The 24,133-nt window shown below is 45.6% G+C and overlaps 1 protein-coding gene across 7 annotated transcripts in view; it reads left to right on the top strand.

The window, feature by feature from the left end:
- The window catches only part of KDM2B (lysine demethylase 2B), a 110,886-nt gene that overhangs the window by 62,031 nt on the left and 24,722 nt on the right, over window positions 1-24,133 (top strand). For all 7 annotated transcript variants that reach the window (XM_027878550.1, XM_027878544.1, XM_027878547.1 and 4 more), the window contains 2 exons: window positions 1,280-1,734; window positions 8,543-8,629. In XM_027878550.1, the coding sequence (XP_027734351.1) occupies window positions 1,280-1,734; window positions 8,543-8,629 (542 nt within the window). The remainder of the gene's footprint in view (window positions 1-1,279; window positions 1,735-8,542; window positions 8,630-24,133) is intronic.

Genomic DNA, 24,133 nt, shown 5'->3' with positions numbered 1-24,133 from the left:
CGACTCTGCACGAGACAAGGAGTCCTGTGTGATCAGAGAGCTTCCAGCTCGGAACTGGGCTCCAGCATTTGTTTTGAACCTCCCTGTTAAACTACCGGATGCTGAGCTTTCTCGTTAATGTCCAGTTAATCCTTCCTTAAGCGTGATTCACATTGCCCTAATCCAAAGCTACTGCACTGCAGAGCGTGGAAGCTGTGAAAGGAACTTTTCATTAATTGTTCTCTCACTCTTTCTGTGTGACTTCTGTTTCCTTCGCGGAGTGTTTTCGTTTGCAGCTTGATCTCGTACCCATTTCAGCCAGTAATAAAATTCACGTTGGCTTAACTGGGTGTTGCCAGCGTTAACTGTATTTTCCACAGAAATTCCTGCTGTTGCTAGCCTGCATTCAGTGTTGTTCACTTAGTGGAGGAAATTGTGCCTAATAAATAAGAAAAGATGTGTGCTTGAGGGAACTGTGGCCACGAGTTTCTTATATTGCTTTCACTGCTTGATTACACAGAGTTGGGTAACAATTGGGATTCTTAGGGGGAAATTAAGATTAATAGTACTTTAGACTCAGAAACTTGCCTTTAAATTTTCCTGAGAAGTACCTACAGTGTATCAGGGCTGGCATTAAGCAAACCAGTGGCACGTAATTGTGACAGTCTTAGTGTGTTTTGTCTCGTTGTCTGTAAAATAAGCGCAATTGAAACCCTGTCTCAGAAGAGCAATGAGTATTCATGCACTAACAACTGGGGGGTTCTTGTTTTATCAACAGTTAGTTGCTTGCAGAGAGGAAGAGTATTGAGGAGTTGATTTTGTGCTGTGCAGGGTTCCTGGAAGAATGATGATGTACAGCCTTTTAACGTGCTCTCTCCCATCATTTCCCCCTCCTCCTCCTGTGCTCGCTCTCCTCTTAAAGCTGCAAAGCTGCCGAATCTGGTCTCTTTCGGATTTGTGGGAAAATTAATTGTGTGTGACTTAAGAGCTCTGCCTACTCTTAATTGAAGGCATAGAGGACTGAAGCTTTGAAGAAAGCATAATTTTTCCCTAAATGTTTCCCAGTCATTTGAACTGAGTAGATGTTAATGAAAACCAGCATTAAAACAGACAAACAAACACACCCCCCCCAAGAAAAAAAATAAAAATCAGCTGAATAAAGCCCATTCCTGTCACATACTCACTAGACCATTCTCCAGTGCCCTTTGAAATAGGCAGCACCTGGCCCCAGTGGTACAGAAGTGTTTCAGCTGCGAGTTACAGTGGGTAAAAACTCAGCATTCTTTTTTCCAACTTTCAGATGCAAAAAGAAAACGCAGCACAGACAGCTATTCATCAGATTCGTGGTTAGACATGGATGAAGAATCTTGTGATGCCCATCTCCAGGAGGAGAAGGATGACAGCTTGGATAAGAACTCCAAATCCTTGGTGGATGGCTCCTCCTCACCCAACAGCACACACTCGGAAGGGAAGGAGGCTGCAGGAAGGAAACAAAAAGCCACGGTAATGAGGTACCTAAAAAGGACTTTGTCCAATGAGTCAGACGACAGCGTAAAATCAACGACCCCCACGGACTATCCCAAAACACCCACGGGGTCCCCAGCTACAGAAGTTTCAACCAAATGGACTCACCTCACAGAATTTGAACTGAAGGGTTTAAAAGCCCTGGTGGAAAAGCTTGAATCTCTCCCGGAGAACAAGAAGTGTGTTCCGGAAGGCATCGAAGACCCGCAGGCTCTCCTAGAGGACATGAAGGTGGGTGTCATGGCTTGCTGAGCCACACAAAGTCTCTTCTGTGGGCACAGGAGTCAGCAGGAGAGCAGAAAGCAAAGTTCTGCCTCAGAGGGGTGGCAGCTGGTGCGTGGTGACCAGCTCCTGTCAGGCTGCTGTTCCATGGAGAGGGAAATCATCGCTCTCCCCAAAGCCGTCTCTGCTCCGGGAGGGAGCTGTTTGCAGCCTGATTTCAGTGACAGTCCCTTCTGACTGTCAGAGCACTGGCCAGAAGTTTAAATCCTCTCGTAGTTCAGCACTTGTTGCGTCCCATGTGTAAATATTATACCTCAAAAAGTCTGTTTATCATTATAGTCATAATCTGCCCTCTTTGGTCTGCTGTCTTCCTGGCTTACACCTCGTTAGCTGACACGTGCACAATGTAAATGCTTGATTGCAGTGCAGAAGAATGATTGTCTAACACTCCCTGTTGCCTTTTTTTACTTTCACCTTTTTCATTTTCCTTTCCTCCATTGCCCTCTATAGGTTGATAATTATTCTCCACTGGTACAATATACAGCTTTTGGAGATGGTGTGAGGAGGGAGTGCTCACTAGTGACACAACTTTCCTTTACATTTTAGTCTGTGTACAGTAGGGGTCTTCAGCTACATACTTTCTGTACAGAAATGCTCTGTGAGACACAATCTGAGGGAGATAATACATGTTTATGTGGTAAATGGGAAGCTTGTACTTTTTTAGTGCAAGTAGTGTAACAGCTGCTTAGAAAGGCTCAAAGCCAGTTAGAGAAAGCTGAACATGTGCAGTGAAACCATATTCCATGGTCTTGGAGCTTGGAAATGTGATACATGGCACTCACTTTGGGAAGCCACAAAAACTCAGAAATTATCTTCCTGTCAGCTCAGCCACTTTGTACGTGAAAGTGGACACACGTGCCCAAAGGTGTGGCCTGTGGATTCACTGGGATGCTTTGGGATTGGTCATCCTCTGACAGGAAATCAAAATGAAGCTTCGAGACCAGGAGCTGAGTTTGTGGTGGAGCAGAAAGAATGGTAGTGTTGCTTCTCCAAGCTTAATTCACAGACTGATTTTCAATTAAAAATAAGTGAAATCCAGGGAGGGGTAGAACACATAATAACTGGTGCAGATGTTCAGTGTGCTCCTGCTCCCTCTTTTGATGACATACTCCAGTGTGCTGAGACATCTTCCTAGAGCACAGCAAGGTGCCATATGGGAATCTGGTTTAAAGCTCCGTGTGGGAGTATCTGTTTTCTTACTCCTCTCCAGAGCAGTGGATTCACTGACTACAGAAATGGAGAACTGCAAATGGACATTTAAAGAAAAGGCCCATATCACCTTTTGGGTGATATTGGGTGATAATATCACCTTTTTGGTGATGTTGTGCTTTAACTAGTATGAATTGGGCACCTGCCAGTTTATTCTGTGCATCTTGTGAGAGTTACAACCTTGATGTTCCATCTCCTTTGATGACTTCCTGCTTCTAAACTTTCTCCCCTTGCCAGCGCACACTGTAACCATCAGGATGTATCCCAACATCTGGATATTGATGGTTCCCTGCTGGTTAAAAGAGCCCATGACCACATCTAAACACCGTGAATGCTGCAGAATTGTTTTCCCTGGAATCACCTCTGTGCGTTTGGCGAGTCTGAGACAGATCAGTCAGAGCAAGACCTTTCTAAAACCTTCTTAACTCAAACATCTTCTTGAACAGTGTCTAAAGAACGGTTAAAGAACGTTCTTACCCATCTTTTTACAATATTGACCCACATTTAAGGCAGCCCCTGAGCTGAACATGGAGGTTCCCAGGGGTCCTCATCCCGTGCTTCACACGTGGTAATGGATGAGCTGCTGTTGTCACAGGGAGGGAACTGGGGTGCAAAGAGATTAGGATAAAAGCCACCATAATTTTGGCTACTGGCTTCATGGGCCAGGGATGGGATTTTCAGAAAAGTGAGTGTTATTTAACAATGATACCTGCAAAAGATAAGCGTAATTATAGTGAAACTGTAATTGCCTAACGTTTCTGCAGAGAAGTGCTGATCTTTAGCATCCAGATCCCAAGCCAGGTGTGAGGAAGAGCAGGAACACACGATTCATGACTGCCTGTGGAAACCTGATTTAAAAGATTTTGCCCTGTGCCACATAGAGACATAATGGCAGAGGAAGAAATACAGTCCATTTTTCCAGAATGGTATTTATCTCCTTGACCACTGAATCATGTTCCCTCTTACTTTGCTACTGGTTTTCCAAGCTGTACAGATAATAACGAGGGGGTTTTGCTGATAGCATCAGCCATGGAGTGAGCAAAAGCCTGGCTCCTTTACCTCACCCTGATGAATATCCAGGGCATCAGTCATCTGTGGGACTGAGTGGATGTAGGAATCCTGCAGAGGCTGTGCAGATGAGCCATGCTGGGCCTGTATTTGGCTGTACTCACAAGGTTTATTTCATGGGCAACCCGACTTTCGGGCATGTGATGTATTAATAATGCATCCTATTAAAAATACCCTTTTAGTGCACCCATTTGAGAGTTATTTTTAACAAATGCATAGCAAGAACATGCTCTGACAAAGTCTGAAAGCTCTTGGTCTGCTTGGAAACTCTTAAACAAGTTTCTTCCTGAAGAAAATAAATCCGTGTTTATTGTAGCACTTTTATTTCTTAATGAAATACACTCAGGAACTTTTCTGTATGACATTCAAGTCTGTCTTTGTGCTTCAGGAAGATAATTAATGTTTTCAGAAAACGGGATATGGGTAGTTAAACTGGAGAAAGGAAACCATTTTATTCAGTGATGTGAAGTTTCACAGAACTAATCGGGGTAGCTCACAAAGAATCCATGCTTTGCCAGCTGAGCCAGAATATAGTAAAGGATGGGTGACTGGATTACTGCTCTTAGTGGTAAATACAACTACAGCTATTTAATGTCAAGTAGGGGAGACTTTTTTGCAGGAAAGTAATTTATTTTCCTTATGAGAAGGGAGACTGAAAACTAAACTAAGCCTGTGTAAATTCCCTGCACATCATCTGAGCTCCAAACTAACTGCAGCTGTCTGGTGGGGACACAGCAATCCAGAAGTGCCAACTGCTGCCTCTGCAGATTGAGAACCCATTTATCACCGTGATCGATGGAGTGCAGCAGCACCAGGGAGCCTTCTGGGCAGAGAGTAACAGCCTGACTTGGGGAGCAGGTCAGTCCTTCCCTCAGCTCAAACGAGGAATTAAATCCCCTGCTGGCACTGCATCGCCTGAGTCCTGCATTAGGCACCTCAGGAGCTTCTGAGAGGCCTGCACAGAGATTCCCAAAGCAGTGTTCGCTCCATGGCTGATGGATCCGAGAGATCCAGGTGTCTGTGGAGCCGCTGTGTGAGGGGAAGGGGCTGTACAGGTGAAGATTCCCTCCCTGGGAGCGCTCAGCTGACCCAGCTGCAGAAGGACAGAGGGCCTGGCACTGCAGCTGTGGGCAGGGTGAGCAGCCAGAGGTCACTGGGGCCGTTGTCCTCACAGCCTTGCTGGTGCAGCCTCAGTCACACCTTGTTTGCCAAATATTCGTGCCCTGAAATGAAGTATAAATAGTGCAACAACTCCAGCTCCCAGATTAAAAATTAAATCTCAGGTGACCTGTTAGAAAAGTACCTACTGAGGTACTTTTGAGTAGGATGAGAAAGAGAGGCAGGGAAGAAAGTCACCGAGAGGTAATTGTACTCAGATGGTGGCCTGGGGGATTGGAAGAGTTTCATCATGTGGCTTCTCCACTTCATATTTAGCTACCAGCCAGTATTTCAGTCTATCAAAGATGCAGCTGGGGTGGGCTTAGGCACGGAGAAGAGACTGGAGAGGTAACCATCGTACTCCTTGGTGTAGTTTGCACCCCACATCACAGGGCAGGTAAGGCTGAGCAGACCTTTGATCGTGGCAGTGTGCAGCCCACACTGAACACCCTGCCAGGGATCCCTGCCCGTGTGCAGCCTCTGATTTCCACACACAATGTTTCTGTGTGTTGCCAGCAGGATGGGAATTCCTTTGTGCTTGTTGGGGAACGGGATTGTGAGATCTGCCTCCTAATAATGCCACAGACCTTCCCCACTTCAAAGCAAAAATGCTGCCCTTCTCCAGCAGGGCCTGTGGAAGTCCATTAGGGCAGAAGAAACTCAGTTTGAAGAACAGAGTTTGTCAAATATCCGCAACTCCTTGGCAGCAGGAGAAGATTCTTGTGCAAGACAGATGATATCTACTGAAATATGTTCTTACTTTTTCTTGCCAAGAAATCTTACCCCCTTCTCATTCTGATGACAGGAAAAAAACTCCCTCTACTGAATGCATTTCAGGGGAGTCATTCCTTGCTGTGCTTTTGAAATTAATGGCTAAGCTGAATTCTTACATAGTTAATCAGCTTCTTTCCTCCATACCTGCTGTTGTCACCACAGCCCTCAAGCGTAATGAATCGGGCTGCCTTGTGCTGGAGGAGCATCATGTTGTTTCTCTAACTGGAGCCCCATGGCTTTTCTTTATCTTTTTTTTTTTTTTCCCTTGTTTTTAAGCAGGTGAACAAAAATCTGCCTCCTCCAGCCTGTTGTGCTCTGACACTTGACGCTCCAGTCAGTGCAACTGTGGCTCTGCTGCGCAGACAGCCGTTGTTTTCAGCTGCCTGAGATGATAAGCTGCCATAGTTTTACATTTCTCCTTGGATAATATTTTCACGTGATGCGTATGATAACAAGAAACCTTCATTACCTTGCCAAGTTCTTGGAATATAGTCTGCTTTCTATTGAACTCCGAGTCTCTGACAGTCATCAGTGGAAATGCTAAGGATTTCTGTCTTACAGGCTTTCAAATCTAGGAGTAGCAAAATCAAAAGGGAATTAATTTGTCCTTTGTTTATATGGCTCTCAAGCGCTGCCTTGTTCTGGAGATTTTTGGTTTTGCAATGAGATTACAAAATCCTCTCTGTTTTTAGGATGGAAAGCTAGCTTTCAGAATGTGGTCACAGTTCAGTTAATGCAGTGATCCCTCTCAAAATAAAAATGGACACGAGAAAAGAGGTGCTCATTAAGCCCCCAGAGTTGATATGCCAATGATTAGTCCACAGGTGAGAGATGTTGGGTGTGTCACTGGAGGAGCACACGGCTGCAGGTACAACACAGGCTCTGCATCACAACCAGGGTTGGGCAAGCTGGGTTTTACTCCTGACCTTTGCAAACCCCTGAGTGCAGCCGCAGCACCGGGCTGATAACCTGGAATTGTACTGGTATTGCTGATTTTGGTGCTGCAGATGGTGCTGCTTTCGGCCTAACCAGTGTCCAGAACAGCCTTCCTGGTGCGCTGTGTCTGGGGGAGCAGTGCTGTGCTGGTGCTGTGCTGTTCATTAGGAACACAGCTCTCGTTTAAGCACAGGCTGGGGAATTGGGCTGAGTGTGACAGGTTGTCTGAGCTCCAGGGAGGAAGCCAGCCCCAGGGACACTCATCCAAACACGGCCTCTTGGGGACTGGAACATGCCATCGTACCCCGGGCTTTAGCTGGATGATTACAGATGAATTCAAGTGCACTTCCTATTAAAACAATTACTGTATTTTAAGCTCTTTTTGTATAGTGTGTGAAATTTCTAATTACTAGAGCTCTGCACTGGGGACTGACGGAGCCTGGTGCCTGTTGTTGGCTAATTAAGCTTTTTTCATGTACTTGGGAGTAGCACCATTGAACTTCATTGGATTTATCTCCTAAATGTTATGTTGAGGTAATTTCCAACCTGCAATTCTTGTTTGTTCTATTGGAGCATTTTTTTTTCCTTTGCCTTTAACCTGTTAGTGCTGATTTGGGCTCCAGTTTCCAGCAGCACAGCAGAATCCTCCTTTCTGTTTTCATTTCTTCTTTTTTTCAGCCACCAAATGAAGAGCTGGGTAGTTAAGTTAGTGAGCACGTAGGGAGTCATGGGAAGTGAGCAGGGACTGTTCCCAGCTGCACAACTGAGTACACTTAAACAGAGTGTTTTACCACCTCTGTGTTGAGTTACTGGTCATGGGAGTGATTCACAGTGGGAGCTGTGTCAGCCAGTGCAGCCCACTCACGAGATTTCTAGAACAGTGCAGCAAAGCAAAAGGGTTCGGTGGGGGTGGAAGGGAGGGCAGGCCAATCCTTTTTCCCCTTAATACTTCACTGTCTGGAGTCAGGTCCTTTCCCAGTGAACACTCAGGAACCTGAATGCCTCACCTGATCACATAAAGGGGACTGGATTCCAGCAGCTCTGGCCTGCCCATCAGTGGGGAAGGAAGGGCTGCGGGAATGACGGTGCTCTTGGATTGTCACGTGCAGAAAGATGAAAGGTTACAGAGCATACTTGTGTATCTTGGCTTACCTGAATATTCAGGCATCTGAACATTCTGAGGATTGCTCTAAACTACACACCTGATGCCCTGTGACTGCTGAAATAACGGTGGCAGAGCCCTGGGGTTTCTCAGGCCTTTTGTAGACTTGGTCAGGAGAGGTGTCAGTCGTGGGTTTGGTTGGGATTTAGTGAGCTGGATTTAAAGAGAGAGGTGATAGTGGTAAGACACTGGTCTTGGACACCAATATTAAAGAAGTCTGTAACATCTGAGGTGGTTGATGGATGATTTTGCTCCCTGTTTTGCAAGAAGTTTCACACCTTGGATGTTAACGACAGGTGCGAGAGTTTCAGTGTGAGTTGGAAGTTTGGAAGCAAAAGTAACTTGCAGAGATCTCCTCAGTCTGTCATCAGAGTGGAGTGTTGTCTTCTGTAGGTCTCTGCACTCTGCAGTTGTTTCTCTGGTTAATAAAGGCCTTTTCATTTCCAACAGAACATACTGAAGGAACATGCTGATGATGACCAAAATCTCGCCATTTCGGGTGTCCCTGTGGTCAGCTGGCCCAAGAAGACCCCAAAGGTAATGAGATAACAATTACTTACTAATTATTGTTGTGGTCTGGTGTTTATTGATCTATAATCTGACAAAGTGCTGTCTATGATCCATTGGCAGTTTCTAGCATTTTTAACAAAAAATGTTAATTTTTAATGGGTTTATGATTAGGTCTTGAAGCAGAACAAGAAATTGCCTCAGCAGGGAGAAATCGTTAGAGTTTCCATTTAAAAAGAATTTGTTTGGGCCTTACTTGTCAGTATAAAACTTTGAGCATTGGTCATTTACTAGTTATGGTGAAATCTAAAAACATTTTGTGTAAAATTCAATGGTGTGTAAATTCTACAAACCAGTCATTTAGTGAACAGTTTCTTCTGAATGAGGGAATGGGTTTTGCCTTACACTATGAGACTTCCTGAATTCTCTGTACAACAGGCCACTGTAACTTTGAAGGATTGTTTTCTGTCCTTATATCTTAATTTTTCCTCCTGTATATATGGGAGTAATTATTTTCACTTTGCAGGTCGACCCTGAGGTTTGCTTTGTTAATGCCTATAAAGAATTTGAAATAATTAACTAAAGAATGATGTCAAAAGGCTGGATGTTATTTATAACAGTGGTATGTTTACCACACTCCAGTTATTCAGCATGCTGTAAAAGCAGCTTTGCTTATTTAGAAGATGTCTCATCGCTTCTATTTTTGCTTTCATTTTTCACTGAATTAGTTTTATAATCCATTATTCCTTTAGAAACGCTGAAAAGGTCGGTCAGCTTAAATCAGGCTTCAAACTGCAAATCTGTTGCTGTTTTCATTGCAGATACCTTTCAAATAATTACCAGGGGAAATAATTTGCCCTGTTCTTGCCTTCTGTGCTGGTGCACTTCTCATGGCTTTGCATCTGAACCTCATGCAGCCACGAGAATCTGCTGTTCTCACATGGGAAGTAGGAGACCATAAACATGCAACTGCCAGAGGAGAGGGGGGCAGGAGGAGCACGTCATGTTCCTTCTTGGTTTCTTGTTGGGTTTTAGCTCAGCACATTTCAGATAACTTGTATCTTGTTCAAGACATGTTTACCATTTAGCCTGTAGTAAATCCCATGGGAACATGCCCCGTGTTTAAAACATTTATTTGTTTAGAAACAACAGTGGAGAACCTTGAGAAGCAGGTGTGGGATTCTCCACTCCACTGTTTTGATGGCTGCTGTTCATTCCTTGGTCGGCACATCCAGCCATCGAATAAAGCAAAATCTCTGTGACCAGAGGAAAGGTTCTTTTATAACAAAACTAGGAAACAACTGACTTGCTTTTGAGCTTGTGATGGAAGGGAGGATCTTGGTGCTTTGAGGCTTTTATAAGCTTTGGCATTTGCTAATGTTCTTGTTCACTTTATTTTGGAATCCTTGATAAAGGCTTCATTTCTTCTATTTTATTTCTGTGTACTGGCAACATAACTGCAACTGTAAAAGATTTGTAATTTTTGTGACTTAAATCTTATCCCTCTTTGCAAAATCCCTCTTGCTGGCTGCAAGAGGAGTTTTTTTTAACTTTCCTTTAGCCTTTCTGAAAGCAAAAGCTTTTAGAAGGCGTCATTTCCAGTGGTAAGACAATGATAAACACATCAGTTAATAACAAATGAGAGGAAAACTTTCACAGAAAGTCAGGCTTTGGGTTGAAGTTTGGAAATAAAAAAAAAATTTAGCAGAAGAAGTTCTTTCACCATTCTCTTCACATTTGCTTTGCTTGGTCTGTGATCAGTTGGTGTTATGTCTTACATTTTAGTGGAAAGGTACCCGTGCAGATAGGGCTGGTGTTATCAAAGAGGAATTTGTTTTTGTGCTTCTGATTGGCAAATGTCCTTGTCATCTCCCATGTTGCAGCTATTTCCTTTCCTGGGAACAGAAGCCAAGTGAACAGGCTGGGAAAAGATGTCTTAGAGTTGAGCCTTTGAGTCCCAAATTAAAATCTGTGGGCAAGACAATATAGGGGAGATTTGTCTAAAAGCAGTGTTAGTAGTTAAGCTTGGTTATTTCTCCTTTGTTGCCTGTAAGCCCTGATAATTAAATAGAAGATTTTACAGAGAAGAAAAACCCATAGGGAGGGGGAAGCTCTCTTGAAAAGTGGATTGTAGCTGGTGGAGCAGGTCTCCATGGCCAGAAGATTCCACAAGCACAAAGCAGGGGAGTAAAACCTACCAGTAATTTTGCTTTCTGCAGTCTTTTGTAGCTTATAGGAGAAATGGCAGATACTTCCCAGTCCCTTCCCTGAGATCCTTGTGTTCAAAGGGAGCAGGAGATCCAACACAGCACAGTACCAGCTCCTGGGGGGCTTCCAGGGGAGAGGGGCATTGTCTGATTCCAAGATAAAGAAAAAGAAGGGAATTGAAATCCAGAAAGAAGAGGCAATAAAGAGAAAACATGGTTCTTGCTTTCGCCCAAGAGAAGGCTCCAGAAGAGATTTAGAAAGACAAGAGCAGCAGATGGAGAAGGAAGAATAAAGCCAGCATTAAATGCCAAAACATTTCAAAGAAAATGGAAATGACTGTAAAGAAAGGAGGGGAAGAGACTAGAAATGGTGAGAGAGCAGGATTAGGAGAGAGACAAGTACTGAGAAAAGCAGAGGGAGAGAACTCTGACTGAAGCCAGAGATCCCTGGAACAGGGACAGGGAGTGACTGCGTGAATAACCCAAGTTGTGGAAGGGTGAGCTTAGTTATGTTGACTTGCTTTTGAAAGGACATGCCTTTGATAATCTGAATGATTTTTGAAGCAGCAAATAATATTTCCCTTCAAAACTGAGTTACAGTTTCCTTAACGTGTTGTTCGTGTGACGTGCCAGCAGCAGGCACAGCTCTGGGCTAGAGAACAGCTGCTTGAAGCCTGGGACATGCTGGGGTTTAGGGAAGAAATGTGTCCATTCACCTCAAATCCCACTGCACAGAGGAGAAGGTGGGATGGGCAGGACATTTAACTCAGGACAGGGAAGGCCCCTCCGTGCTGCGTCACCCCTGCCCGCCTCTTCCAAAGGCATTTGGGGCTGTCAGTGATCCTGCAGTGCCCTGACAAAGGAAATCACACCCTGGGGAAAGAAACAGAAGTAATAATCGGCCATGGTGTGGTGAGGAGATGAAAGAAGTGGGTGACATTTGATGATGTCGTGGTTAGTGCACAAAATGGGAGGCCGGGGTCTGCGTCCGCTCCCAGCTCTGCTGCAGCACCTGGTGTCGCAGGAGGTGAATGGCACGTTGCTGCTCCCTGAGCTTTTCCAGATGGAGATGGGGCTTCCCATCTGGGGGGCTGGGAGATGAAATTAATGTTTGCAAAGACCTGTGGCATCTTCAGCGCGAAGTTTTTTAGTAAAGTGCGTGAACCATTATTATTTTATGGTAATAGAGATGCGGTGTGCGATTCATAGGCACCTCTTCAGATTGTATTTACTCATCTTTATGGAGCTATTTTGAGTCGTTTGTGCTTCTAATTTATTGATAATTATTTACCATAATAATTACATTCCTTTAGGCACCTCAGGGGGTTTTTTCCCTCTTTCAAAAATCTCTTTCAGAAGAAGCAAGAATCTGCCTTTTTCTTTTAGCTATAGACTAGGAGAAAACAGTCCAGTGCCAGGGATCTTAGGGTATGTACAACAGTCCTAATCTAGGCCTGTTTAAGGAATCAGGAATGTGGGACCGAGTGGATATTTGAAACCTGCCTGTCCTGCTGGCTGAGTGACAGTTCCTGTACCTTCAGACTGGACAGCAGACTAGATTAGATGTTCCCAGGGATTCCCAGCTGGCTGCCAGCACGGATACAGCTGTGGATCCCACTCCTGTGCTGGGGGCCGTGCAGCAGTGGATGTCCCCTCTCAGTGCAGGGCTCAGTGTTCCCTTGGGGGGTTACAATCATTAAGGTTGGCAAAAACCTGCGGGATCACGTCCAGCCTTTGACCAAATCCTGCCATGTGACGGTTGTCCACTGTCCGACAGGAAGGGCTCCATAGGGTGTGATGCCTTGAAATGCTGGGTTCTTAAGCAACCAAAGAGGAGTAAGGAAACATCCTAACTAACTTCTCCCCCATCCCTGGGACATGAACTTTTGGATGGTGTGAACAGAGGGCAGGGCCTAAACCTGATCTTCCACTGTGGCGACTCATGGCCGATGGATCACCGGTGTGGGAAGCTGGCGACCACCAAGCCCAATCTTGAAGCCCACTCTCAGGAGTTGCCGGCGTTCCAGAGTTCCCATTTTTCTGCCCAGGGATTGGAGATAGCATTTCATTTAAGGAACTCAGAATATGGCCCGAGCAGAAACCGCATTTTTCAACCCATTTCCTATTTCTGGGGGACAACAGTCAACTCCAGCAGCGTGTAATTACACTCTGTGGCAGTGCCTTCTGTTTTTATTGTGATAAAGATCTTAAGTTGTCTATGAAGAGCAGCTATAAAGAACTAAAATATGTTTGGACTCTCTAGTTCTGTGAAGAGTTAGAAATGCAGACTGTGAGCTGGATTCTCATCTTTCTTACCTGGCACAAACCTAAAGCCACTGCATCTGTAATGATAGTGAGTGTCCAAATATATATAAGTCTGGCTGTGAGCAGGAGATGGAGCTGTAATTTTCAGTAGCTGGTAGAAAATGCTGTAATATGGGGCTTTTTCTCTGATGCCTGTTCATACCATTTCTCTGTGTCGTTTTTTTACCTGTTGATTTTAAGAGAAGAGACTTAAGAAACATAATAAGGAAATGGTAATATTCTTATTTAAAGGAGTACTATTAATTAGTGAAGACCACAAACTGAAATTTTAATTGGATTATGGTTTTTTTTAAACACAACCTTCCCTGCAATTGGCAACGTAAATAACATTTATAGGTCTGTATCAGGGCATGAAAACTAGGCAGAAAAAGTGATAATTGGGGGGGGGGGGAAACAAAAAAACAACATTCCTCAGGCTGAGTGTTTTGCTGTTGTGTTTTTGAGTTGGGGAGTGGTCATTGAAAGGAAGCTTCTGAGGTGGCAGCATGTGATTCCAGTCATTAGTGAGTTCTGTCCTACAGCACTTTAGTTTTTACCCCTTTATTTTTACTAGAAATCTTTTTGCAGAGTTCTGCAGATACATCCATGGATCTGAAAAGGAAGGATAACTCATAAGAATAATCTGTGAGGGCAGAGCAAGAGGCTGGTCAGTGTGGCTGAGGAAAGTCGTGCCCCATCAGCCCCCAGTCGTTGTAGCACAAAGCCCAGTTTTGGTGGTGCTCACTCACAGCATTTTCAAGAGGCGAAGGAACGAAGCAAAACACAGAGCTCTTCCCTTTGCTTATCTTCCCGTTAAGCTGGAAGATTGTATCTTCATCTTTGCTGCTTAGTGTCCCCTGGTAGAATTTTTTTCCCCTCTGCGAATTTACCTAATAATTTGTGGAACCTGTTGATCTTTTTGATCTGCACAGCATCCTGTGGCAGCGTCCCCCACGGTTTAATAAAGCTCTGTGTAGATAAGTACTTCCTTATGTTGTTTCAGATGCGTCCTCTAATATCATAAATACGCTTCATGCCCTCTGTATCGTGCGTTTTGAGAAATTTGAATGAGGTCTCTGTTCATCTTTGTGCTGTCAAGGATATTTTATGTCCCTGTTCCAGTGTCTCAGCATTTTTTTTCCCCACTCCCAAGGTGAAAACCCCAAGTAAGTTCAATCTTTCCTGGTACACAAACCATATCATTTGTTGGAGCGTTTTTCTCGCTCTATTCTAGTTCCATTACAGGTAGTTTTGAGGTGAGGGTGAATCTGGGATTCCACAACCACACAGCTTCAGGATTCAGGATGTGATGTTTAAGAGCAGGGACCAGAAGGACATGCGTGGCTCAGCCTGGCACAGTGAAGTTGGAGGGGGAGATGATTGTTGTGCGAGCACTTCAGGGAGTGTAAACATCGGGGCAGGAAAAGAGTTATTTCAGCTAATGGACAATGTTGGCATGGGAAGAAGGGAATATAAACATACCATAAATAGGTTTAGGCTGGAAATAAGATTTCTGATCATTGTTCAGAGTCTCAACCAAGCAGCACACAAGGAAACCAGTAGACAGCTGTGGCGAAAAGGGTGGCAGATTGTTAGAAATAACTTGTATTTTAAATAATAAAAGGCAGTTGGATTAGCCACCATCTCCAGATATGGAGCCCATGGATGTCCTTGTGCACTTTCACATGTCTGCTGCCATTTTCCAGCAAGGAACCTTTTTCCCTTTTCATGGTATTTCACATTAAAAATGCTGAGAAGTTTTAATAACAGAGCTCCTTTATGTCTCCAATTTTATGCAACAGATCAAACTTAAGAAATAGTAAGTAAATGGACTAAGAATCAGTGGGCACAATAAATGTGATTGTGTGCAGAAATTAGGGGGGGAAACATAGAACAGAGTGTTTGGATTAACTTGAAACCAATGTGATTTTTCCGAAGTGTTGAGCCTCGTTTTGCTCCAGATTTGCCTTCAGTTCAGGGGGAGAGGTGCGAGGTGGACAAAGAACATTCCTGAAAACCTTTGAATACGTACTTCCAGTTTTTACTTGCTTGCTTACCAAGAATTCCTGCCATAGCTATCGCTGGGCCAGCTCCACCCAGAGAAGCAGGAGCAGTGAGGGACTCGTTACGGCAATTAGTGTTTTAACCAGAGCAGTGTCTGAAACAGATCCGAGCACGTAGAAATGGCACAACATCAAACCAGCATCGGCTTCAGGAGCCTGCCCAGGGGCTACCACCAGGAAAGCAACATTCCTTACAGCAGCAGTGGGAAAACTCTGCCAGATTCCCTAGGACAGACAAGTCCTTGGAGATCCGCTCAGGGTACTTCCTGTGGGAATACAAATGTATTAGAAAGCAAATACTGACAATTAAAAACAAGCACTTAAGATTTAAAGTAAAAATGGAGTCTATCTGGCGTTGAAAAAATATCTGGGAAGGATAAAAAAAGATATAGGTAGATAGAGAGCAAAACAATTCTGTATAAATTGTTGTGGGATGTATTTTTCTGGTTGATATTCAAATAAGTTTTCCATCAGTCATTCCAAGTGGGGCAGGAGCAAAAAGGGGATTTAAACTGTCACATTTCATTCCTGCCAGGCACCAGCTTAAAGGTGTTTGAAGTGATCTCACACAGCACAGCCTGAACTCTGCTTGGTGTCAACAACAATTTTAAATGCCAGTAGTCTGTAAGGAGATTTGCATATACAAATATGTGTGTATTGTGAATCCTTCTTGTTGATAAAAAGTCCTGATTATAAAGTTCATAATCGACTGCAAATCAGACATTTCTTGGTAGTTATCAGATGCTAATAATTACTTTTCTCCCAGAAAATAACTTAAATACAAAAGAAAATGAGGATTTAAATCAATTTAAATTTGTTTTTCTCTTTACTGATTTAAGTTGTGATTGGAATCAGTGATTTAAATAATTTTGAATAATTTGTGTTCTTTTACACTGTAGGATAGTAGATGCCATGTGGTAGGAGAGAGCTGAAACATATTCAGAAAGATACCCCAGTTCTGGCTCCTGACAAATCTATTAAGAAACAAAACCACACAGTTGAGGTTCGGGGGATATTTTTTGTAGGGGACTTCCCACAGTAACTCTGTGCCTGTGAAACCAAGGCCTTTCCCTTCTGACTACACTTGGGAGCAGGAAAAAAAACCTGATGCACCAGAGCCCAAGACGACTCGGGGCGCTGTGCAGAGGAGGGGAAGCTGTTGAAGCCACTGGGAGTTCCTGTCAAGCGTCTGCTTTCCCGGGGCAGCGCTGCTGAGGAGAGCAGCTCCTTGCCTGACCTGTTTATTTTTCTGAGCACTCTTTCGGTCTCTCACAAACGTTAGTTCCTCCAGACAAATTCGTTCTGTGGTAATTCCTGCAGACCCGAGGAGTTTCAGGCTTTGCTGGATGGGTATCACATACAACGTGCCCGGTGGGGCTGGAACTACAGTCTAGAAGGTCCCTTCCAACCCAGCCCATTCTGTGATTCTACGAAAGAGCTTCTGCCTGTTGCCTCAGTATTTTTCTAAAAGCTTTGCCTGGTGACTTGACAGATTATTTCTCACCTCAAGAGGCAGTACTTGAAATATTGTGTCCCTTCAGGGAGTAATTATAAATAGCAAGGACTTGAATGAGCACCTTCTTAATCTTCCATCTTTGACTTAATATTTTCACTTCTTATCAGCTCTCAGCCACTTGCTTTGAAATCTGACCAATGCCTTTATGTGATTAATACATCAAACAGGTAAATTAGAGCCATTTTGACTCTGACTAGAAATCTAAATGGATTGGAAAAAAAAAATGAACAGACATCTCTGTTTTCCAACTGTTGTGCTCCAAGTATCACACGAGAAGATTTATGTTTTCTTCCCCACTGTCATTCTTCTTCCATAGGCACGAATATTCAGTTGCACAAATTTTTCCCAACTACGTCCTGACTGCCATTTTTCAAGACAGCAGCTTTCTCTTTATTTCATGACAGCGAAAGTGCTGATGAGAGCTACCGGAGTCTTAAGACCTTTGTCACAGATAATGGATGTGAAATGAGTTGACAAATCTCAAATTTTATCCCCAGGAGCTTGCCTGCCCTGGCCAACAAAACCAGGCAAAACACCAAGGTTTGAACCTGGCTGAAGAATTCCAGCATCCTTGTGTTGTCCCCCACCCCAACATGAAAACCATCTGAGCTCTGAGTTACGTATCTGAAACTTAATCGTTTTGTTTCTGGATCGAAGCACATTGGCAGAGCGGCAGGGAAGGCGTTTGTCATCCCACAGTGTGTGCCGGGCAATTATGGACATTAATCCTGCGTGCACTTTTCAGAACAAAATTGAATTGTATGTTCTGTCCCCAAGAAGATGGCTTCCTTTAGTTCTACAGCACACTGAAATTAAACTCTGCTGAGAATATAAATGAGGGCTTGTTTCAACTTCATGGCTTTCCTGCAAGCACTGGACCAGATAGAAGAGGGACAGGAGTGCTCTCCTTTTCGAAAACAACAAATAAAACAAAACATATGGATGAATTCCAATAAAAGCAAAGCAGCTGTGAGTCTTAGCCTAGTGTGGTTTGGTTGTTAGTCCTGGATGTTTCCCTACAAATCCAAGTCAAGTTTGCAGGTGACAGCAGTGAGCCCTCACGAGGCAAACTGCACTTCAGCTTTTCCTTTGCTCACCCTCTGTTTGGGTTTGGTCTCTGGATTTTCAGGCTGCTGCCCACACGTTGGACACAACTGACTCTCCCAGCGTTCTGTGCCGTGTGCCAGAGCACTCTGAGCCACTGGCAGCAAAGCAGGTTACGTATTCCGGTTAATCCACTCTCTCAGCCACATCTATTTGCATGTTCCTCCAGAGCACAGCAGTCACTGCTCTTATCTTCTTAGGAACCTCCTTCACTAGTTCTTGCATTTACTGACAGAACATGGCTCTTGGAGACACAAGCTGGGCTGTGGAAATATTCTGTGCCATAATATGGTTCTGTGGGAGAAGGAAGCATGGCAGGATTTCCCTAATTTCCCGGTGGATTGTCCCAGTCATGCCACGGCTCTTCCTGCAGAGAAGAACCTGTCTTGTGTGGTAGATGGAGTCCATGTTTCACCCTTCTGCAGTCTTATTACTTTTTTTAGGACTACAGGGTGTTGGGGTTTGGAGGGGGTTGTTTTGTTTTTAAGTTATATGGGAGATGGAGTGAGTGTGTTCCTCACCTGTTTTGGGTGCTGCTCCTCTACTGCCCTGGAGTAACCCATGGCTGTCATCCCTCAGGAGGAGGTTGTACAACCCTCACTGCCTTTGCTGCTCCTGGATACTGGTTAAGGAAAGCACGAGCTGGAGGCGTGGCATGGAGGGAGCAATCAATATTATTTCATCTTGAGTTGCTTTATTTGATCTGAGGTTGATCAGTCAGACCGTTTATTGACGAGAATGTGATGGATACTCGGTGCATCTGATGACAACTCTTATGTCATAGTTCAGATAAAGTAGCTAGCAGGAAGTAGTAAGATCATGGATATTTAGGTTGTCAGACTGTCACTGCTAGTGTTGAGAATGCAACTGAAATATTGGCTAGAACTCTTGAGAAGAGTGTCATGAAATTTGCCCAGGCCCAACAGTTAAGATCATATTTCATGTGAATGGACACTTACACCAAAACAATGAACCTTAGAAAGCTACTGGGTAACTCTCTTATTCTGATACAGGTCAATAATCGTGATTCATAAACATCTCAGTGGGTTTCCTTTTCAAAAACATATGTGCTGGCCTGCAGAAAGCTGCAGCAGCTCAAATCACTAGATCTTTTTTCAAGGACCTGCATATAAACCGGTTTGAGGTTGTTTGTCTGATTGTTTCCACGTAAATATTTTTTTCTAATACCAGCTAAATATAATATTCTCCGAAGGTGCACAAAAAGTTTCAAGGGAGGGTGAAATCAAAGGTGTGTTCGTGCCACATAAAAAACTTTATTTCACTTCATAGTGTGAATCATAAACTCCAGTGTGTAATATGAAAACAGCTCCTGTTTAGCAGTGGAAGCAGCACCTGAAGTCTGTTGGTACAAGAGATGCTCAGGAGTGAGTGAGTACAGCACAGGGGTTGTAGTCGTCCTCCCCCATCTTGGTTTTACTACTTAAGGATATTTGCATGAGAATAAAATCTGGTTCTTTGGCACTCATCTGCTCCTGCTGTTTATTCTTCGCTTGAGGTTATTGTCTCAGTTTGTGACAACATAATTGGTTTCTGTGGAGAAGATTATGATATTGATGAGACTTATATATGACTTCAGGTGAGGTGCAATCAAAGCAACAGTTCAAAATAGAAGGTACTGTCTGTTTTCATGCCGTTTTCACTACGGCTCATTCAGCAGGGTAATTAAGGATGTTATTTATTACTGAACTGCATCACGCAAAGCTGAAGTATGGACACAGTTCTGCTACTACAGGCAGGACTGGGGGCACTGCTGCTTATTTTGTGTTCAAAGCTGTTGTAAACTCCACCAGTCTGGGCAACTAGACGCTGTTCACACAAGGGTTGCTCACTATTTGTTTGTAATTTAGTGTTCTCTAGTGTAGACAAGCTGAAAGAATTGAGCTGGAAAATGCTCTCTTAATAGTTCTCTCTGTGTATTAAATATTCCTTTGAATGGTTAGCTGCTCTTATACAGGATGAGGTTTTTTGAGAGCAATTATAATCAGAAAAGTTTATTCTATTGTGTTGTTTCCCCCACACTGATTCCCAATTTGCTATTTTATATCATATCCTCTCCCATTTTTTTTTTAAACACCATCTCAGCAAAGTTTACCTAGCGTTCGGAAATCATTCCAGGATATTCTTGGCGTGTGTGTGTCTTCCCTCCTAACGCAGGCTTCGTAATTAGAGCTCATTTGTCACTTGTGGTGCTGCTGCAAGTGGCAGCCTGGACACGTAGGGCTGGCTGTGGGGCGAGGGCTGGGGTGGGATACACCAGGGGAGCTGCTGCAGCCCGGAGAGGCCAGTGCAAACATCAGGAGTGCTGGGACGCGCCGCAGATGAGGGGAGTAGGATGATCTCTGTCATGATTTAATTTGCTGTGAATGACATTTCGCTGTGGTGTGACTGCTGGATTGTCCTTGGGGGATGTCACAAGTTATTTTTTTCTCCTGTCTGGATTACGGAGCCAAAAGGCCGGAGGGACAAACAAGTGTGAGCCAGGTTACACATGGAACTGGGCTAGTGGAGACTTGGTCTGCCCACGGGCAGGTGTGGGACCAGGCGTCTTCCTTCCGGATGTCACCTGTTCTCCTGCCGCTGCTGGAGGCCAAATGTACCACGGCTGTAGTCGTCTCAGCTATCCTTGCTTCGCAGTTAAAAGCTCTCCTTTGTAGGCCTGTCATGGGACATGCATCCCCCCCTTCTTCTCTCCTCCAGAAAACATTGGATTCTGATATTACCTTGTGATTCTGAAAGCCAAGGCCTTAGGCACATGCCTTTCGTGCCTCAGCTTTCGTCTGCTCCCGCTCCCGGTTGTGTACGAACACAATGAGGGGAGAGAGAAACTTGAGGAGACAGGCTGAGCACACCCCATCGCCTTCTGGGGAGCCCCACTGTGTGCTGCAAGGAAATGCTTCGCTCCTGGTGCGGTGGATGAGCAGGATGGGGGGAATTCCATCACCTACCCATCATTTGAGTTGGGAAGAGGACAGGAGTACAAACAAAGAATGGATATTTACTATGTTAAAAATAAGGAAGGGGCATAATCAGCCGATTCACGTGGCTTTATCAGCAGTCGCCTGTAAATACATTTAAAGTTTGACTGTATTTTGTTACTTAAACTTGAATGACCAGTCTCAGTGTGTGGATCCTGGTGTCACAAGGGCTGTGTTGCTGTTTGCTCCCGTGCCAGTTCCTGCCTGTTGCTGCCTCTTTTCCTGAACTACCTGGACTGTTTATGCCATGTGGTAATTCGGACCAGGGAACTGAGCTGAAACTAGTTTGGCAAAAATCCTCATGCAAGGACCATTAGATGTGCTTCTTTATGGCTTCTTGGTTGCTCAGCACATGCAAATATTTAATCTCATGTTTAATTCTGTGTTGTGGGCGTAGGAGCCGGAGGCAAAATCCTAACAACTTGAGTGGAATCGGGATTTCCCCTGAAAGCAGGCCCATAAATCCAGAGGGAAATTTATTTCTCCAGCACTCAAATTCAGGCCTGTGACCCTCAGCTGCAGGCTCTGGAGGGCAAAGGCAGTGTCCCTGGGACACTGGCAGGACCCTGGGACCCCTGGGACAAAAGGCAGGTCCCTGGGACCTTTGGATCCAGAACGGGTCCCCGACTGACCGATGTTTTACATATCACACTGCGGGGAGGGCATTTAATTGTAAAGCCCCAGCAGCGGGTCAGGATGATCGGAGCGGGGCTGGAAATGGTTCCTTGGGAGCAAGCAAAAGAAGGGGTGGGTGCCTGCACGGGGAGCAGCGCGAGGCCAGCAACACAAGCCGGGTCCCCTCGTATCCCATCTCATCCCAGCGCCGGTTCTGCCGCTCGCAATCCCGAAGTTTGCTCGGTGCTTCCTCCTCCCGAGGGATGGAGGCTCCCTGCTCCCGGCCCGGCCCGAGCGGCGGGCGGGGAGCCGCAGGTATCGCGGTGCAGGGTGTGCTGTGTGTGTGTGTGCGTGTGTGTGTGTGTGTGTCTGTGCGCGTCTCCTTTGTCTGAGCAGCCCGAGCAGCGCCGAGCGCCCCGCGGGCGGCCGCGCATCCTCCCCGCCCAGCGCCGCTCGGCACGGCCGCGCCCGGCCCGCCCCGCCGGCCCCGCCACGGCGCGGGGCCCGTTCCCGCGGGGTGATCGCCGGCACAACCCCCGCCCCCGGTGTGCGGGGCTCGGCCGCGGTGCCCCGGCCGCGCCGTGCCCGCTGTCCCCGCAGGCCGGCGGTGTGGAAGCGGCCCGCGATTGGCCGTGCCGGCAGGGCCAGCCCCTTCCTGGCTGCCTGGCATGAATATGCACGGCCCCCCTTCCTCCTCCTCCTCCTCCTCCTCCTGCATGTGTGTGTGTGTGTGCGGGGAGCGGGGCTCCGCCAGCAGCGCCGCTCCAGCCATGTCAGCTCGGCTCCGCCTGGGCCCACCATGAGCCATGGCCATGTCTGCGAGCGCCGACGAGGAGGACTTCGAGTCGGAGCCGGAGCCCGAGCCGGGGCCGGGGCCCGAGCTGGGGCCGGAGCAGGTCCGGGGCGGGCGGCGAAGTTTGCAGCGGGAAGGGAGGGGAGGAGGCCGGGCCGGGCAGCGCCGCGCCGGCCGCGGGGACGGGAACAATGTGGGGTCGGGAGCGGCCCCGAGGCAGCGCCGCCCGCCCGGGGACCGCGCCGGGCGGGGCCGCGGAGCCTCCGCGGGGCCGGCCCGGGGCGCTCGGCCTCGCCCGCCGCGGGCGCCCCAGGCACCGCGAGTTCGGCACCTCCCAGGGCCCCCAGCGCGCCGGGAGCGGGGCGTTTATGCCTCTCGGGGGCTGCCCTGTCCTCGGCAGAATTGTTTTTTTTTTTCCCCTTTTTTCTTCCTTTTTTTTTTTTTTTTTTTTTTTTTTTTTTTTTTTTTTTTTTCTGTTAAGATTCCTCAAATAGCTGAGAGGGCTGCGGGACTTGGGGAGAGAGTCTTGATGCTGAGCCTGGTTACCTTGTCTTGGTTTGATTTATAGCTAAAGCCTCCTTTCCATTCCCAGGGACGAGGGATGTAGAATAAAGAGAAGGATGTGTGCCGAAATGAAAAGAGAACTTTTATTAATACTTGCAGGGTTTATTCTCTAAAGGCTTTTTTTTTTCCCTGTGGGGGAAGAGAATAAACTTTTCGAATTTATGAAGTAATCTGTAAAAAATAATCCAGAACATATGTTCTAGATTGCGTATTTTACTCTCTAAGAACTGCCTAAGCAATTAAAAATGCACCAGGAATAGTATTAAACATGTGTACGCAATTTGAACGTAAACTTGATAGTTTTGTTTGTAACTCAAGGTGTTTTGCTCTTTAAAATAGCCTAATATTTTGTTTTAAGTGACAAGTTTCTAGTAGGTCGGGTGTTGAGTCTCTCCTTCCAAACCCATTTTGTTGCTGATAACTTTACCCTGTTTGGCTTCAGAATTGCACATAAACAAGGCCGAAAGAGAGTTTGGGGGTGGTGGTTGTGGTGTGCCACCCCCTTGGGATGGCAGATCTGGTGTGAAAACCTTGGGAGAGGCATTAATGTGCTGCACTGGCCTGGTGTGGTGTCAGTCCAAGAACCTTAGCCGAGGTTTGGATGAGTAACTTTATTAAGCCTTTACTTAGTTCTGGGGATTGTGTGAATGTTCAGGCCTGTTCTGCTGCTCAGTTCACTGCTCTGTGCCCAGACCAGGTCGTTAAAATGTCCCAGCCCCCTTCCTTTTCTTAAATTTTGTCCCATGCCAGGCCTTTTCCATTTGGATCTGTGTCTTGGTGCAATCACTGCAAACTTTTTTAAAAGAGCTAATGGTTGGGCGAGCAGATTGGTCTCAGCTGTATTGTACCAGCTGTGAAATTGCTACTTGGTGGTGCTGGTTCTCGCTGGATGAATCTGGAAAGTTGGTTATGTTCTGGGATTCTTCAACTCTTCTAAAACCTGAGGCTTTCATAGCGTTTTTTATATCTTAAAAGTTTAAAACAACAATCAGTGCAAGAAAGGGCAAATCTTTCTTTCAGAGTTTCTCAGGAGTCTTGGTCTGATCCGAAACTATAACACTGTGACCTATGTACCAAAGACCTGTGGAATGTTTTCCTTTTTGTTCAGAACTGTTCCAGTGGTAAAACACCGCTTGTAGCTCCAGCTGTATTTTCATGCAAGCCTGCCTTAATGTCTAGTTACTCTGTTTTTCTACACAGGACGTGTCAAATCCGTATTATGTCACTTTTTCTACTGCGACAGTCCTTGGTGTGTAACAGGTGAAAGCCTTCAGCTCTACAGGTGTAGTTGAACAGCAAAGCTTCAGTGCTTGGGGAGAAGCTGCAGGTTTTGTCACTCAGCCTTCCTACCGACTTTCATTCCTTTTTCTCT

Source organism: Empidonax traillii, unplaced genomic scaffold (assembly GCF_003031625.1).
Source record: "Empidonax traillii isolate 1590-97213 ecotype Southwest subspecies unplaced genomic scaffold, ASM303162v1 scaffold43:size1863611, whole genome shotgun sequence".
In the NCBI taxonomy this organism is placed as follows: domain Eukaryota; kingdom Metazoa; phylum Chordata; class Aves; order Passeriformes; family Tyrannidae; genus Empidonax; species Empidonax traillii.
This window is presented reverse-complemented; position numbering and strand designations above follow the sequence as displayed.